This window comes from Populus alba, chromosome 14 (assembly GCF_005239225.2).
Source record: "Populus alba chromosome 14, ASM523922v2, whole genome shotgun sequence".
Classification (NCBI taxonomy): domain Eukaryota; kingdom Viridiplantae; phylum Streptophyta; class Magnoliopsida; order Malpighiales; family Salicaceae; genus Populus; species Populus alba.
Genome location: NC_133297.1, coordinates 6529500 through 6547268, shown reverse-complemented (window position 1 = coordinate 6547268; position 17769 = coordinate 6529500). Strand labels below are relative to the sequence as shown.

At 38.2% G+C, this 17769-nt stretch overlaps 1 protein-coding gene across 4 annotated transcripts; it reads left to right on the top strand.

Moving 5' to 3' along the window:
* Nucleotides 1-507: 507 nt before the first annotated feature.
* LOC118041645 (mediator of RNA polymerase II transcription subunit 12) lies at nucleotides 508-15258 on the top strand. Of its 4 annotated transcripts, none has more exons than XM_035049099.2 (13): nucleotides 508-842; nucleotides 2125-2310; nucleotides 3046-3105; nucleotides 3349-3457; nucleotides 3803-3871; nucleotides 4021-4074; nucleotides 4226-4333; nucleotides 5443-5592; nucleotides 5687-6034; nucleotides 6164-8568; nucleotides 9454-12039; nucleotides 12725-13052; nucleotides 14354-15258. In XM_035049099.2, the coding sequence occupies exons 2-13, from the start codon at nucleotides 2183-2185 to the stop codon at nucleotides 14801-14803; spliced, it is 6795 nt and encodes a 2264-aa protein (XP_034904990.1). In that variant the 5' UTR covers nucleotides 508-842; nucleotides 2125-2182; the 3' UTR covers nucleotides 14804-15258. The 4 variants fall into 4 exon arrangements, with proteins under 4 accessions (XP_034904990.1, XP_073260297.1, XP_034904991.1 ...); XM_035049100.2 differs by lacking the exon at nucleotides 508-842 and adding an exon at nucleotides 849-1052; XM_073404195.1 differs by lacking the exon at nucleotides 508-842 and adding an exon at nucleotides 849-1505.
* The last annotated feature ends 2511 nt before the right edge of the window (nucleotides 15259-17769 follow it).

The window sequence follows — 17769 nt, the reverse complement described above, 5'->3', positions numbered from 1 at the left end:
AATAAAATAATAATAAAAAATACACATAGAGAAAGGTGATCCTTGAAAAAAAAAAAAGAGTAGGGTTGTAGAAAAATAATATCTACCAATATTAGAAAAAAAATGGTTGAAATCAAATTGGCAAATTAAGTAAAAATTAAACCATAGTGTATTAAAAATATTTATATAAATAGTTAAAATTAAATAAAAAACTAATAAAAATTTAATATTAAAAAAAGTGAAAAAAAACCTCAGCCCATGCACCCGGACTTAGAAAAAGCCTAGGCATTTGGGTAAAATATTACCTGGATAAAAATACCCCCACTTCAAGCCTTCATAAATAAAAAAATCCACTGTGCAAGTCACAGTAACAGTAATTTTCCATGTGATCTAGAATTTTCTATAATATAATATAATATAATCGATAATAAGAATAACATCTATCACATTTTTCACCGCTTGAAAAAGCCTTCAACACAGTCCCAATTATCTGCTGGCATTCCCTCTTAACTCCCAGTCTCTTCCTTTCAAAAATTCCTCCACATAAAACACAATAGTCCCAAGGCTAAACACGTAAAACAAACAGCAAAAAATCAATTTTTAACACCATTGATATAATAATAATTATTTTGTATGGTCGCTTCGGTTTCTATTGTTCGAAGTTCGAACACAGGAAACAAGTAACATCATCATCATCGTCGTCGTCATCATAATCATCGTCCTCGTCTCCAAAATAAACAAGAAATAGCTAAAGAGTCAAACCCTCTTCCTTTTCTCTCTGTCCACCGTGAAAATATTAAAAAGCAGCCCGCTCCTCCCTCCCTCTATCTCTCTCTCTCTTCGAATCTTAAATTTCTTTTAAGGTAAGATTCCCCCCCCTCCTAATCGCGCTATATCGCTATCTATTCACTTTTTGCTTCGATTACGAATTTGCCATAAAACCCTATCTTCCTCAATAGCTTGCTTATCGTGTTCGAGCTCAATGAATCAGAGTTCGGTGTAAACCCTAGTTGTTTTGATTCTTGTGGATATGGTGATTTTGTTTGTGAATTGTTGATTTAGATTGATTAAAGGTATTTGTTTTTATGGTAATTTAGATTGGATTTATGGTTGTTATATTGGGTTTTGGATTCATATTGTGTGTTGTTTGGGGTTTTAGTAGCTTGAGGTTGCTGGGTTTAGAGGAACAGATTGAATTTTGAGTTATTGGTGACATTTTTTAAGCTTAGGTTTTGTAGATCAGAGTAAATTTGATTAGTTTTGTGGTGTTGTTTTACAACTAACATTGCAAGTTTGGTTATTTTGATTAATATTCTGGATCAGAGCAAGTAACACATACTTGGGTTATGTATTTCAAGTTGAAAAGTTCGTTACGTGATGTCCATGTTCAACCTTTTGTTCTTGATATTAGAAACCCTAGATATGCTTGTTCCAGGACCACTGGATGGGGCAGGAAAGAGGGGGTCTTGGACTGGTTCAAACTAGCTACTAGAAGAGATGGTTGCCACTCCAAAATGCTGACTTAGGTTTTGAAATTTTTACCTTATGGTTTGTTTGTGTACTTGTTTATTGGAAAATGAAAAGGATTATTCTGGTTTATATACCTAATATTTGACTATCAGCAATTTAGAGTTCCGAATCTTTATTTTCCCTCCAAAACACCATTTGTAGTTCTGTATCAAATTTGCATTGATTTCATGATAAACAAAACCAGCAAGTGAAGAAAGCGAGTGTTTTTTATTTTTTTTACCTTATGTGTCTAGGATATGCTCCTGTGGCTGTTCATGGCAACATTTTTCTATACATTATCATGATTCATTTAAGCCCAACGGTATAGATTTTTTCTTTCTGTAATTTGTTTTCTTGTTTCCATTGTGCTCAACTGGTCAATTTTGTCTGCTATGAAAAATAATTGGCTTCATAGCCACAGGAAATCATGCTCATCATCTAAGAGATTGGTGACTGCAAAAAACAGCCTTTTCAATTCAAATTATATGGTTGTTGATGGAATTTTATCAATTAAGGTGTAGATTTCATGCTTGAGGTCATACAGCTGGGTTTGTTTTTTCATTTCTTTGAATCTGTATCTTCTGTGTTGTTTTGGTTTTCTATGTGGTTTAATATGTTTTTCTCAATGTGGTTTAGCTATAGAGCTCGTAGTAGTTCGATGCTGGGAGCAGTATGCAGATGGTAGTTTGGAGAAATGCAAAGGTATCATGATGCCAGCTGCACCAGTGCAGTTAACAATAGCTCCATTGGAGGAGCATCTGCTAGAGATAGCACCCGAACTGATTCATCGTCATTGGCATCCAACTTCTCTATAAACCCTAGGTAAATTGGTTTTCAATATTTGTTGCCTTTCATGAACTGTTGATAATAAATCAGTGGCTCCTGGCTCTGAACAGTCACATTTTCTAGTTTCATGCACAATACGATGTCAACATGCCTTTGGTCTGTGATAAGCTTTCAAGTGTTGCCTGCTGATCATTTTCAGAACAAGGTTCTTGAATCTCCTGTGCGTGTTCACTTTCATACAATAATCATTTGGGGTCTGGTGAGAATGCAAGGAATTTTGTTTGTTGGATATTGATTGTCTGGATATCCTGGTGCACCTACACACATATGAATGAATTTCTATATCGAAATTGCTTCTTAGTTCATAACACATCTGCACATCTCTGTGCTTTGTACTAGCCTCACAAAGAAAGGGCTAGGTACTCATCTATTTTCATTATTACATTGCTTCTTAGTTCATAACACATCTGCACATCTCTGTGCTTTGTACTAGCCTCACAAAGAAAGGGCTAGGAACTCAACTATTTTCGTTATTACACCAGTCACTGCCTAGCTCTTTTTTTTTATTTAGCTGCATGTTAACTGTTAGATATTGAGATTTTTCTTTTGTTCCTTGTTCCCGCTGTCAGTATGATGATCTTTCCCTTTCTTTTCAAATAGATACAATTCGCAGCAGTTTTCTTCAAAGAGTTGCATAATTTTTAACATTCTAAAGGGCAAATTTTCTGTTCATGATTGTATAAACTCAAACTGGTGTTCTGTACTGTGTAGGCGACTTCCTCCACTGATACCGTACAAGTTGAAGTGTGATAAAGAGCCTTTGAATTCCCGGTAATTTTATCAATAGCATCACTTACAGCACACACAACCAAAAAAAAAAAAAAAAGCGGTGGCACCAATTTCCATTTAGTTAGTTATATCTCTTCATTTGTTTGGAATAATTTCAGTTAAGAATTTAATAGACTTTCATTATGATTTGGGATGCTTGCTGTTTAAAATTTTCTTCCTAGTTCCACCTTTATTTGCTGGTTATGGTTCTTATCCATTGTATAATCATCTCTTTCTAAATCTTAGACTTGGTCCCCCTGACTTTCATCCCCAAACACCAAATTGCCCCGAGGAGACTCTCACTAATAAATATGTTGCGTCTGGATATAAGGAGGCAGTTGTTGAAGGACTTGAGGTATTTTTTCATTCATTAATGCTTTGTCACATGCAACATTATAAATGTGGACACCTTGCAGCATTTTAGTGGTTGTTTTGTCTTGAACATTGCCCCAGGGAAAAAGAACTTAAATGCCTTTTCAAGCTTATGATGTTATCTCTGCTCACACCGTCTCAACCTCAAACTTGCTAGAGGAAATTATATTTAATGGATCCCTTTATATTTAGGTGCTTAAGTGATTTGAATTCTGAGAATTGGGTTGTTAATATGTACTTGTCAAAAATAGGTCTTGATATTTGCATGCAAATATTTACAAGCCTTGATATCGATAATTGATTTATTTTTTATTTTGTGAGTTCTTAGGAAGGCAGAGAAATCTCACATACTCAGGCTCCAAATTTTACCAGTCCTGTTGTCAAAAAATGCAAAGAGGTTAATCACTTCTATTTGGAAGCTATGATTTTTTTTTTAAATATCTGTTGGACGCTATGATGTTTGTTTCATTTTTTGTTCACATATGAAAAGCTGCTCTCTTATGAAGGTGATTAGCAATTACTAATAGTGGAACTTTACTCTTTCAGGCTATCAGAAAATGTCTGAGGGCCATTAATGAGTCTCGCGCCCAAAAGCGCAAGGCATGCCCTTTCCCTTTCTAATTATATGTCGTATTTATGACAGTTTTTTTCTGACATGAATGCTCCATATATGTTGATCCCGCGTGTATTTGAAACTGTGTTCTTTTACAATTTCATCATCAAGTCTGAACATCTATGCTCATCATGGCAGGCTGGTCAAGTTTATGGTGTGCCTCTTTCTGGTTCATTATTAACTAAGCCCGGTGTATTTCCTGAACAAAGACCTTGTGTTGAAGACTTAAAGAAGAAATGGATTGAGGTATAATATGGTTTCCAAGTTTCTCTAAAAGAAAATGAGCCTGCTATGATGAACGGACAGTATCTCACCTCTATTTTTCAATCCTGTTTGCTAGAGTTATATTTTAATACCTGGTTGTAAAATGCAATATCGCAAATCTGCCTGGTCAATGGACCTATTTTTTAACTTGCTTAAAGCCCATGTGGATGCCTAGAGTAACTGTGATGCATGTCATTCCTAAACCTACTTGGTTGTGATATGCATTGAATTGTGGGAGGGAGCGGGTGCTCTTAAGTAAAGCCCATGTGGATGTCTAGAGGAACTGTGATGCATGTCATTCCTAAACCTACTTGGTTGTGATACACATTGAATCGTGGGAAGGAGGAGGGGTGCTCTTAAGTTTAAACTTTGAGAAGAAAAAAACTGGCTACATTTTATCTTGGCAGGTACTAAAAACTATGTACCTGTAACATGCTTGTCCTTTCTAACTAGATATGCTTAAAGTTGTAACCATAAAGTTGTTTTTTATATATGGAAGATAGCGCATCATGAGTCAAGTGAGGGAGAAGGTTGAAATATTGCTATAAAATTTCCATGTAGCATCAATCTCTGACATCTTTTTTCTGTATAACAGCGCATGGTGGTTGTGATGATTTGTCATATATTTTAATACTTATAATTGGAATAAGCTATAGTAATTGGATGCAGCATATGAAGTCTACAATTAAAACATAGTATATGCTTGTCAAGGTTGCCGAGGGAGATTTTATGTGCATAGGTAAAATTGTCTACATATGAACATGGAGCGCCTTTTATATTTCCATGCCCATCTTTTCTATTGATTCAACTATAATTTTTTAGTAGCACTCAATTGTCTCTAACTGATATGTACTGTTCAGTTGTATTCATGAAAAACATTTTACATATCAAATAGAATTTTGAAGCTCTGTATGCTGGTGTTACTGAAATAAATTGAGAAGAGCATCATATGAGCAAATATTTATGCATGTAACCTTGGAAACTGCCTTTTGTGTTTCCTATCATCACATGTTTGAAAATTTCAGCTGATAAACAGTCCTGCTCTCTTATTGGCTTCCTTGTAACACCTTTTTCTTTGTTCCTTATGCCAGGGTTTATCACAGCCCCATAAAAGATTGCGTTCTTTGGCCGATCATGTGCCCCATGGATATAGGAAGAGATCACTTTTGGAAGTTCTTATCAGGAACAATGTACCATTATTACGAGCCACTTGGTTTATTAAAGTAACTTATCTTAATCAGGTAGAGCTGCTTGAACACTAGCACTAGCACTAGCACATGGAGGTACTTGCTTATTTCACTATTTTCAATAGCAGATTATGGCCATCTTTTGTAGGTGCGACCAAGTTCTACCAGCATTTCTTCTGGGACATCTGACAAAAATCAGGTGTCCCGCACAGAGCTCTGGACAAAAGATGTTGTTGATTACTTGCAGTCCCTCCTGGATGAATATTTATCTAGAAACAATCCTCATTCTGCTCCACACAGCAGAGATAGATCACAAAAAATGCTCTATACTGGCTCAGCTCAGCACAGAATTGGTCCAGCACCAGCTATCAGTGATGGCGAGGAGCCTTCCCTACATTTTAAGTGGTGGTACGTGGCTCGGCTCTTGCACTGGCACCATGCAGAAGGGCTGCTTCTTCCTTCAGTAATCATTGATTGGGTTCTTAGTCATCTGCAGGTATAAGCTTAACCATTTACTTATTGTACTTCTTCCAAGGTACAAGATAAACTTTCTGCTCCTCATGTTAAGATTGCAAGTACTCAATTGGGTTTCATGGCTTTTGGTGGGTTTTGTATGCTAGTGCAGGAAAAGGACTTGCTTGAGATTTTGCAGTTGCTGCTGCCAATCATATATGGTGTTTTAGAAACTGTTGTTCGTTCTCAATCATATGTGCGCACTCTTGTGGGGATTGCAGTTCGTTTCATTCACGAACCTTCTTCAGGAGGTTCAGACCTGGAAGATAATTCTCGGCGGGCCTATACAACTTCTGCTTTAATTGAGATGCTTCGGTATTTGATATTAGCTGTACCGGATACATTTGTCTCTCTGGATTGTTTTCCTTTACCTCCAATTGTAGTGTCTTATGCAGTAAATGAAGGGGCATTTGTATCAAAGGCATCTGAGGATGCAAGAAAGACAACAGATAATTCAGCTGAAGTTGCTGATGTTTTCAGAAGTAAAGGGCTCGATGCTCAATATCAATCTTTGTCCTTTGATCGGGTTGTTTCATTCATTCAGAAGCGTGCAGATAACCTTGCGAAGGCTGCTAGCTCTGGCTATCCAGTTCATAGTGTGGCTAAAGCTGTACAAGCTTTGGATAAAGCTCTTTCACTGGGAGACATCAGAGAGGCTTATAGTTATCTTTTTGAAAATTTTTGTGAGAGAGCTGTTGATGAAGGCTGGATAGAAGAAGTCAGTCCATGTCTAAGATTGTCTTTGAAGTGGCTGAGGGGTGTGAGCTTGTCACTTGTTCGCTCTGTATTTTTGCTTTGTGAGTGGGCGACATGTGATTATAGGGATTTTCGGAGTGCCCCACCACGTGAACTGAAATTTACAGGCAGAAAGGATTTTTCTCAGGTTTATATTGTGAGGCGGCTTTTGAAGTTAAAGATACAAGATCTGCAAAGTCCATCTGGATGGAAGAATGAGAAATCCCCTCGAGTCAATAGCCTCACAAAAGTTTCCAATGAGCCTAATTATTTTGGCAGTATCCCTAGGGGAAATGGACATGGGATTAAAAGCATCTCCAAAACAGTGAATAGAAAAGGTACTAATACATCAGATATATTTGAAAGTCCAGGTCCTTTACATGATATCATAGTGTGTTGGATTGATCAACATGAAGTGTGCAATGGGGAGGGTTTGAAGCGTCTTCATCTGCTCATTGCAGAACTTATTCGTTCTGGGATTTTTTCCCCCCAGGCTTATGTGAGGCAGTTGATAATTAGTGGAATAACAGATACAAGTGGTCCTGCACCTGATCTTCACAGACGAAAGAGACACTCCCGAGTCTTGAAACATTTACCTGGGCCCTTCGTCCATGATGTTTTGGAAGAGGCAAGGGTTGCTGAAGGGTCAGAACTTTTGGAGGCAATGCGTGTTTATTCAAATGAACGTCGCCTTCTCCTTCGCAGACTTCTTTGTGAGCAATATCAAAATTCAGATAAATCAAATATATCATTGAAGAAGCTCAAGCATCATCCAACCGTCACTGAAAAGGATGGTGCTTCCCCATCTTCCTTTGAGCAGTGGAAAAATATCTACCCCCAGCCTTCTTCAAAAGTGAAAACTGAAATGGATGTTGAAAATCTAAAGGATTCCATATCAGCACTGTTGCAACTCCCAACATGCTCGTCATCTTCAGAGATAGGATTGGATGAATCTCAAGGGAGTGTTAAGAGGCCTGCTGAGTCAATAGGCAGCAAAATGGATATAGTAGAAACACCTGGCTGCGAAGACTGTAGAAAGGCAAAGAGACAAAAGTTAAGCGAGGAAAGGAACTCATGCCTTCAAGGGCAATCTCCGATATCAGATGATGAAGATACCTGGTGGGTACGGAGGGGGGCTAAATCCGCAGATTCCTCTAAGGTTGATCAACCACCAAAGTCATCCAAGCAGGTCTCCAAAGGGAGGCAAAAGGTTGTGCGTAAAACGCTAAGCCTGGCTCATTTAGCTGCAGCTAGGATTGAGGGTAGCCAGGGAGCTTCTACAAGTCATGTTTGTGATAATAAGGTAAGCTGCCCTCACCACAGAACAGGAATAGAAGGTGATAATCTCAAGTCAATGGATGGAATCGGAACAATGCGTGGTGGAGATATTGTTTCAATTGGTAAATCCTTAAAGCAACTGCATCCTGTAGAGAAGAGGACAATCACAGTTTGGTTGATAACTGTTGTTAGGCAGCTTGTTGAGGAGACTGAAAAGAATGCAGCCAAGGTCAGCCAATTTAATAGATCTTTTGTTAATGTCGATGATAGGAGCTCCATCAGATGGAAGCTTGGCGAGGATGAGCTATCTGCTATATTGTATTTGATGGATGTTTGCAGTGATTTAGTTTCCTCAGCAAAGTTACTGCTGTGGTTGTTGCCAAAGGTCCCTAGCAACCCTAATTCTACTATCCAGAGTGGGAGAAATATTATGATGCCGCCACGAAATGTGGAAAACCATGCTTGTGAAGTGGGTGAGGCATTTTTGTTATCTTCTCTCCGAAGGTGAGACTTGCAAAATTTACTAGTTACAGAGTTCCAGTTTGTTCCACGCTGGTTCTTGATATTCATAAAGTGCTTATTGCTTAATAATCTTTACAAAATACATTGCAGATGTATCTGTTTAATTGCTTAATAATCTCGATAAAATACATTCTAGTTTTTGTTAATTTCCTTTTTAGTTCTTTGGATTCTAGAAGTGGTTTAACATTGGTTCCTTGTTTCTAAAACCAATATACTAGTTTTTGACATTTTTTTTTAATGTGACAAAGCTTTACTCTATTCTTACTCTTTAATTTCTTGCTAGATATGCTTTACACAAAACTATGATGTTGGTTTTAGAAGTAGAAGAAATAAAGTTCAACAGCATAAAACCTCAGGGGCTCATAAATAAATTACAAATCAAAATATTTAATAGCATGGCAATACATTTATACAAAACTTCTACCCCAAGCACACACAATGTAGCCATAGAGAGTCAAGTGAAATCCAATACACGAAATAATTTGATCTATAGGCAGCATTGTTGTGGTAAAGGCCATAATGCCATAGGAATCATTACCGGAAGGCATAGAGGAGGTCATAAACGTCTATACCTGCATCCTGCACATGCTTGTTGAACCATCTGTATATTCTTGTAAAAAGAGTACTGTGTGCATATGCATGTTCCATCCTTTATTAGTTTTTCTCCTTGTACTGGCTTGTAAATTGATGGTTCCTGCACACTTCTGTGAAGCAATTCGTATTTTGTTGTTTCTTTTTGTTATTTAGTTGGATGTCTAATTTTCCATTTGTCTATTATTCTGTTCCATCTTTCTAATAAAATTTTATTCTTGTCTAAAAAAGAATAAACTTAGTAGTTTTTTTGTTCATCACATTCAATTTTTTCAGGTACGAGAACATAATTATCGCAACAGATCTTATACCTGAAGTCTTGTCAGCCACAATGCGCCGTGTTGCGACACTACTGGCATCTAATGAAAGAATTTCAGGTTCAGCAGCCTTAATTTATTCCCGGCATCTTTTGAAGAAATACAGCAATATGCCAAGTGTTTTAGAATGGGAGAAGAGTTTCAAAGCAACATGTGATAAGAGGCTTTTTTCTGAACTTGAATCTGGACGATCACTGGATGCAGAGTTTGGATATCCACTTGGAGTTCCAGCAGGTGTTGATCTTGATGATTTTTTTCGTCAGAAGATAAGTGGCAGTCGATTATCCAGAGTGGGTATGAACATGAGAGATGTAGTCCAAAAGAATATTGATGATGCTTTTCACTATGGCAAAGAGAGAAAACTCTTAGGTGCTGGTAATGCAAAAATTCCTGGCATGGAAAAATCTGATTATGCATATCAGATAGCTCAACAAATAATTATGGGACTAATGGACTGCATGAGGCAGACTGGTGGTGCTGCTCAAGAAGGTGACCCATCTTTGGTGGCTTCTGCTGTTTCTGCCATAGTCAATAATGTTGGACCAACCATAGCAAAAATGCCTGATTTTTCTCTAGGCAGTAATTACTCAAATGCTTCAGCTGCGACAGGTTCGCTAAACCTTGCTAGGTGCATTTTGCGCATCCACATAAATTGCCTGTGTCTACTCAAGGAAGCTCTTGGGGAGCGTCAGAGCCGGGTTTTCGAGGTAGCTCTTGCAACAGAAGCCTCCTCTGCTCTTGCTACAGCCTTTTCTCCTGGAAAGGCTTCTCGAAGCCCGTTTCAAATGTCCCCTGAATCCCATGATTCCAGCGGGAATATGTCTAGTGAGATCCTGAACAACTCTGCAAAAGCAACTGGAAGAGGAACAAAAAGTGCTGCTGCTATTTCTGCACTTCTTGTTGGAGCTATTATCCACGGTGTCACTACCCTGGAGAGAATGGTGATTGTCTTACGATTAAAGGAAGGGTTGGATGTAATTCAGTTTATAAGAAGTATGAAATCCAATTCAAATGGTAATGCTCGATCATTTGTTGTTTTTAAGATGGATAACTCGATCGAAGTTTATGTGCATTGGTTTAGGCTACTTGTTGGGAACTGCAGAACTGTATCTGGTGGTCTGATTGTTGAGCTCTTGGGTGAACCATCTATAGCTGCTCTTTCAAGGATGCAGCGATTGCTCCCTCTTAGCTTGGTTTTTCCACCTGCCTATTCTATATTTGCCATTGTTATTTGGAGACCATTCTTTGCAACTCGTGAAGACATCCATCAATTGAATGACTCTTCAACAATGGCCATTGGTGATGCCATAAAGCACCTGCCTTTTCGGGATGTGTGTTTAAGAGACAGTCAAGGTTTATATGATCTTATAGCTGGAGATTCCATTGATGCGGAGTTTGCTGCCATGCTAGAGTTAAATAATTTAGACGTGCGTTTCAAGTCCAAGGCCTTTGTTCCACTGCGAGGAAGGCTTTTTTTAAATGCTATTATTGACTGTAAATTGCCACTCTCTTTAATCACACCGGATGATGGCAATCGTGTTTCTGGACATGGTGTATCTAAGGTTCAACATGCAGAGAATGAAACAAAGCTTCTAGATAGGCTTGTGAATGTATTGGATGCACTGCAGCCTGCAAAATTCCATTGGCAGTGGGTTGAACTCAGGTTGCTTTTGAATGAACAAGCCCTGATTGAAAAACTTGAGGCCCATGATATGTCCCTATCTGATGCAATCCGCTCTTCCTCTCCCGATCCTGAAAAATCAGCTGCTTCTGAAAATGAAAACAATTTCATTGAAATCATTCTTACAAGGTTATTGGTCAGACCTGATGCTGCGCCACTTTTCTCAGAGCTGGTTCATCTTTTCGGGACGTCTCTAGAGGATTCGATGCTATTGCAGGTTAAATGGTTCTTGGGAGGCCACGATGTTCTTTTCGGACGGAAAACCATTAGACAACGGCTTATTAATATTGCCGAGAGTAAAGGTCTTTCAACTAAAGCTCACTTTTGGAAACCTTGGGGCTGGTCCAGTAATGGTTTTGATCCTGTGATGGACAGAGGAGATAAGAAGAAGTTCGAGGTTCCCTCTCTTGAAGAAGGAGAGGTTGTTGAAGAGGGCTCGGAGACAAAAAGGTCTGAAAAAGGGTCCTTTCCAATATTCGAGTATGAAGGCTCTAGTCTCTACCAGCAAAATGTGACCGAAAAGGCTCTTGTTGAACTAGTTCTTCCCTGCATAGATCAAGGTTCTGATGACTCACGCAATACATTCGCAACAGATTTGATCAAGCAATTGAATAATATTGAGCAGCAAATAAATTCAGTCACTCATGGTACAAGTAAGCAAACAGGAACAGTATCTTCTGGACTGGAAGGTCCTGCAAATAAAAGTAACAATCGTAAAGGTATAAGAGGCGGGAGTCCTGGATTAGTGAGACGAGCTGCAGCAACTGCAGATTCTACTCTCCCCTCCCCTGCTGCCCTGCGAGCTTCTATGTCACTGCGGTTGCAGTTATTGTTAAGGTTGCTTCCAACCATATGCACAGATGGGTAAGAATACAGATATTTTCTATTCCTTTTAACTTACATATCTTTCTTGTTACTTTATCATTAAGACATTATTATCTGTGCATTTTCAATTTATTTTTCTTGTCAATTGTTCTTATACTCTGTTCTCTCATAAGTAGTTCTAGATATCCCATCTATTTGTTGTTTGATGAAAGAATTGTTTGAGCGTTTTCTTAGTACTGCACATAGCTAAAGGTCAATTTCTCTGAAGTTGACATCCAAAGCTGCCCCCGTTTGCTCAGCTGGCTCACACACAATTTTATTGGTTTCTTTCACATTTATGCAAGGATGATGGAAATAATGTATAATCCAAATGTTAAGGTGGGATGATATACCAGTGTGTTTTTAGGGCTATGAAAATTTTTATGCCAGATGAAGTTGAGATTATTGAACATGTATCATTATGTCTGTGCATATTTGTCTTTGTTTATGGAGCATCAAGCAGACACGTGCTTTCTTTGTATTGGTACCCATGAGAATGATTTCACCACGTGCTGTGTCATTCCTTTCATCTCTTTCCCACATGCCAAATTTCAGACATTCAATGAAATAATTCCTTGATGATAAATTGACTTTGGTAATGATTATCCATAGATTTCTATGCATGTGCAGTAAACTGCCAAAACAGAGTGTCAATTGTCTTATTTCCATTTTATGGACTTGTCAGGGAGCCATCTGGGCGGAACATGAGGCAAATGCTTGCCTCTGTCATACTTCGTCTTCTTGGTAGTAGGGTTGTGCATGAAGATGCAGAGCTATCTTTCTATCCCTTGCAAAGCTTCCAATCCAAGAGGGAACTGGAGTTGCAATTGGAAGCTGCTTCTGCAGATTTATCTGGTGGAAGTCTCTTTGATCGGTTACTGTTGATCCTGCATGGGTTGTTAAGCAGCTCTCGGCCGAGCTGGCTGAAGTCAAGATCTGATTCCAGCTCCAAGGCGGTCAATGAATTCAAGGACTTTGCTGGATTTGATCGTGAGTTGGTGGAGAGTTTGCAGGTTTGTTTTCTGAAACCTGTGTTATAATTGATTGCTTTGGTGGTGTCAATTATGGCTTTTAATGGAAGTAGCTACTTGTAAATGTCTATTTGTGACTAAACCCCCATGTGATTTCGGATGAACTATTGAATTTGATTGGATATCTAGTTGGCATTTATTTTCTTATATTCCCAGCCATAAAAAGATGACCTGGAAAATTTCAATTATAGAGGGAATCCAAATCGGTATCTCGATACTGGTGAAATGTATTCAGGCAGAGAGGTGGTCTATCACCCAAGTAGAGTACCTGGCTCGCACTTTATTCCATCTTTGTTTAAAAATCCTGTTTCTCCGCTGCACAAACCCATGACCTATCTTTACATTAGTGGGAGAACTACTGCTAGAGTACAAGGTCTTCCAGTTAACCTGTGAAATTTAACTTGATCGTCAAGTTTCATGTGGGATTTAAAGGAGCAATCTAATTGACCAACATGAACTCATTTCATATACCTACCAAAACCGAAGGAGGAAAAAGCAAAACTCACCTGCTAGTCACTAATAAGATCCTATTATGTACTTTTTCTTAGTTATTTCAAGTGATTACAAATGCACAATCAAATTGGACAACAGTAAAGGTGTTCGATTCTGCATTTATAGGAGGTTGAGATGCCCTTTGATTTGAGAATTCCATAAAAGTATTGATGCAATATCTTGCATCTGATAATGATATAATGATATCTTAATTTACTCATTAAGGATTTCCATCATTTATTGGGGCTGGGTTTAAAAAATGTTAGAATGGGTGAGAACCTTTATTTTTGTTCTTTTCTCCAGAATCTTCAACCAAATTCTATTTCATTCTGCTCTCACTACAACCCACAAAACTGAAGGTAGTTTGCATAGATCCACAATCTCTTTTTATTTGTTTTGGGCTAAATTCAGAGGTTCTTAATACTGGATAATTTCCATTAACTTCAGCTCACATTGTTTGGTCTATCTTTTCTCTTCATCCTTGCAAAATACTTACCACTGTTTCTAGTTACCTACTTGTTAAAGAAAAAACGAAACAAATAAAGGATCATTGTTTCTCACCAGTATATCCATGTTAATGTTGGATTTGGCCTAAGCATCTCATGATTTCTTGAAATCAAATAAAAAGAATTGAAAATAACTCAAATGGTTTTGTTTTTTGTCTATGGGTTATCTGAAGATATCAAGTAGAAGGGTATATAACCCAACACCCCTCTCCTTTTTTTATTCTCATCATTCTGGAAGATATGTGGTCATTCTACTTGTCTCATATATATCTTCTGTGATTGCAGAATGATTTAGATCGTATGCAGCTTCCTGGCACAATTCAATTGCGTATCCAATCTGCAATGCCAATTCTCTTACCTTCTGTCCGATGTCTCATCTCTTGCCAGCCACCACCTGTTCCCACAGCTGCTGTTGCTTCACTTCAACCCAGCATTGCAATTTCAGGGTTTTACAATGGAAGCAATGCTCAGAAAAATCCAGCTCCTTTGGCACGTCCTGCCAATAACATATCAACGAAGTCTAAGCCACTGCCACTGCAACAGGATGGTGATATGGAGATTGATCCATGGACATTGTTGGAAGATGGTACTGGGTCAGGCCCATCTTCAAGCAACATTTCTGTGAGTGGCAGCATTGACCATGCTAATCTTCGAGCTTCCAGCTGGCTTAAAGGGGCTGTTAGGGTGAGGCGGACGGACCTCACCTACATTGGGGCTGTAGATGATGACAGTTGATGTTAACTTCATTCTTGATTTTGGTCTTGGAGTGCGCAATCACCAGGTAATTTAATGCTTTCACTAATCACACAGAATCGACATCAAGATTCCACCTCATTCCTGCCTCTTATGGCAAAGGGAGCAGTTGGGAGGGGTAATTTTAGTTCTTTTTTTTCTTTTTCTTTTTTTTCTTTTCTTTTCTTTCTTTCTTTCTTTGTTTTTTTTTTTTTTGGGGGGTGGGGGGGTGGGGGCATGGGGTGCTTGTGGAAATAGTGAAAGTGTTGATGCTCCTGCACAGGCTGCTCCATCAGGTCTCAGGATCGCACAACTACTAACCTTTTGATCATCCACAATCTGGACTGTGTTCTCCAGGTGCAGTTCAGAGGATTGTTGTATATATAGAGATAATTGTTTTTACTTTGCCAATTGATCAGGGTAAATTACCCTCAAGAATGACCCGTAGCTTTTCATACTATAGTTGCACCTCCCTCTCTCTTCCCTGTTGTTTATGCATGAGTACCTGTATATTGTGGCATGTGCTTGATTACTACATTTGCATGCTCTGTGCTGTATAGTATATTTATTTACTGAGTTATTAAAAGACTGCAGCTCATTTTTTGAAACCAGTTTTTATTTACTGTTGATGTCCACCATGCATGTTGGGTCAGGAGGTTTCTGGATCAGGCTTTGGATTCTTATGCACAATTCACCTTTTTTTTTTTTTTTTTTAATCTGGTTGAGATCAGGACGATTGCTCTTTGAATTTAAAATAGAATCTAAAATAGGATTTATATGTATTTGCCTTTTACCTCCATGAGATGGATAGTTTTGTTGTTCTGTTACTGATAATTATACCAATGTTTTTTTTTTTTTTTTTATGTGCTGGAGAATCAGTTCTTCCGTTGTAGGGATGTAATTTTTTTTTCACTTGTGTGACTGGACTATTCGTGACCAACTGGTGTTATGTTCTGCTGTTCCAATTATACGTGGGACTTCTGGATTTTGTGTCTTTTCTATTGTGTAGCAGGACAGTTTACTGCCATGTATTCATTCCCTCTTGCGTAGCGCACATAACTTGGAGCCCGTGTTTTTCATGTTTATGTTGGAGCTTGTAATGCTTGCTATTCATGTGTCAGGTGGTTTTTTATTGGATTTTTTTGTTTGTTCTCCACATCCACGATCCAACTATTTGTGTCATGCTCCCCTAAATTGTTGATCTCCCAGGGAAGTGCTTTAACAATTTCTCCAAAAGTTGTGTTGGTTTTTAGGTTTCCTAAAAACACGAACGAATTGTATTTGCTCTGAAGGTTAATTGATCAAATTCATCCATCTTTTATTTTTTTCCTGCCGTTGTACGGCCAGACCGATGACTGGCGTGGATGATTATGTTGAGGAGTTTATCTCTTTGTTCACGAGGCGATTCTTTCATCAGTTTTTTAGACTTGCATTTTACCAAGCTTTCTTGAACAGGGTGTTACTAGATAGATACTTAGATAGGTGGTTTGAGCTGTGACATGGATCAGGATACATCTTTTTAATGTACAAAAAATATCGAGGTGAGTTAACTGGGGTTAATTCAACTATATGATTGAAATTTAGTCATGTATCCATTCCCCCTCCGCGGAGCACAGAAACCTTGGACTTGGAGCCCATGTTTTACACGTTATGTTGGAGCTTGTAATGCTTGTTATTCATGTGTTAAGTGGTTATATTATCGCATTTTTATGTTTTCTTCTCTGCAGCATCCATGGTCCACCGATTTGTGGTTGCTATTGAAGTGAAATGATGCTCTATACATTGTTGATCTCCCAGGGAAGCGCTTTAACAATTTCTCCAAAAGAAGTTTGCTGGTTCTTAAAAACACGAACTATATTGTATTTGCTTCGAAGGTTAATCGATCAAATTCATCGACCCCCCCACCCCCGGCTGTTGTACGGCGAGACCGATGACTGATTTGTGAATTATCTCTATGTTCAGAGTGCGATTCTTTCATTATTTTTCGGTCTTGAATTTTACCCAAGTTTACTTGAATAGAGCGTTATGGTATTTCTACCCATTCAGATCGTTCTCGTTGTCTTTTGGGCATCCAGGTTGAGATTTATACAGCATATTGTTCTTAGTGTATCGCTATCGAATTGAAAAACATTTCGTGGCTTTTTCTGCGACACTACCATGATGGAGCAAGACGCCCTCGCCTCGCCTGCCTAAATGGGGAAAAAGTATAGAAACTTCTTCTTTTCCTTTTGTTAATTCTGCCAGATTATCTTCTATTTAACTGTTTTCTTGGCAGCTTTAATGGAAGAAAAAGGAAAGGTCCCCTTCCCTGCTTTTTACGAACGCAGTTTTTCGTTGTTGCTTTGCAGATTTATAGCAACTTGGCTTAAAGAAGAACACCCTCCCTGACAGCGTATGAAGGGTCCATATGACCCCGCACGCTTTCCCCTTATGAGGCCCAAGTGTTGATATTCACCATCTCTGGCCCACACATTCTCAGTTGCCTGAGACGACTGCTGCTGTTAGGCTTCCTTCCTTACATCAAGGTGATTCTTTCTACGATGTTCTCAAGTCTTGAGCAGATTTATACTTCTAGTAAGTGAGTGTTGAAAATTGTCGTCCTAAATACTTGTCTTGTATTCATGGGATTTTAATAGCATGTTAAGTATGTTTGTTTCGTTATTTAATTATTTTTTTTTGCACCCATGTCTCTTAAGTAAAAAGTAAAGGGATTCTTTCTTGTCCTCCTTTTATATTAGAATCTGAGAACAAACTCTCTATGACTTGCCCATCTCTGTTTTTTTTGTTTTTTTTCTTTCTGGAAACTGCAATATTACACTTACTTTCGGCAATTTACTAAATAATAAATTGATAGATTATATATATTTATTCTAGATAAAAATAAGATAGAAAGATAACTTTTATTTTTATTTTTATTAATAATGAGTGAAACTTCATAGCAGGATCTTGAGAAGAAATTTATATGAATG

Coding starts and splice junctions, on each gene's coding strand:
- LOC118041645 (XM_035049099.2), top strand. CDS start 2,183: ATGCAAAGGTATCATGATGCCAGCTGCACCAGTGCAGTTAACAATAGC. Junction 3,106..3,348: donor AAAGAGCCTTTGAATTCCCG/GTAATTTTATCA, acceptor TCTAAATCTTAG/ACTTGGTCCCCCTGACTTTC. Junction 13,053..14,353: donor AGTTGGTGGAGAGTTTGCAG/GTTTGTTTTCTG, acceptor CTGTGATTGCAG/AATGATTTAGATCGTATGCA.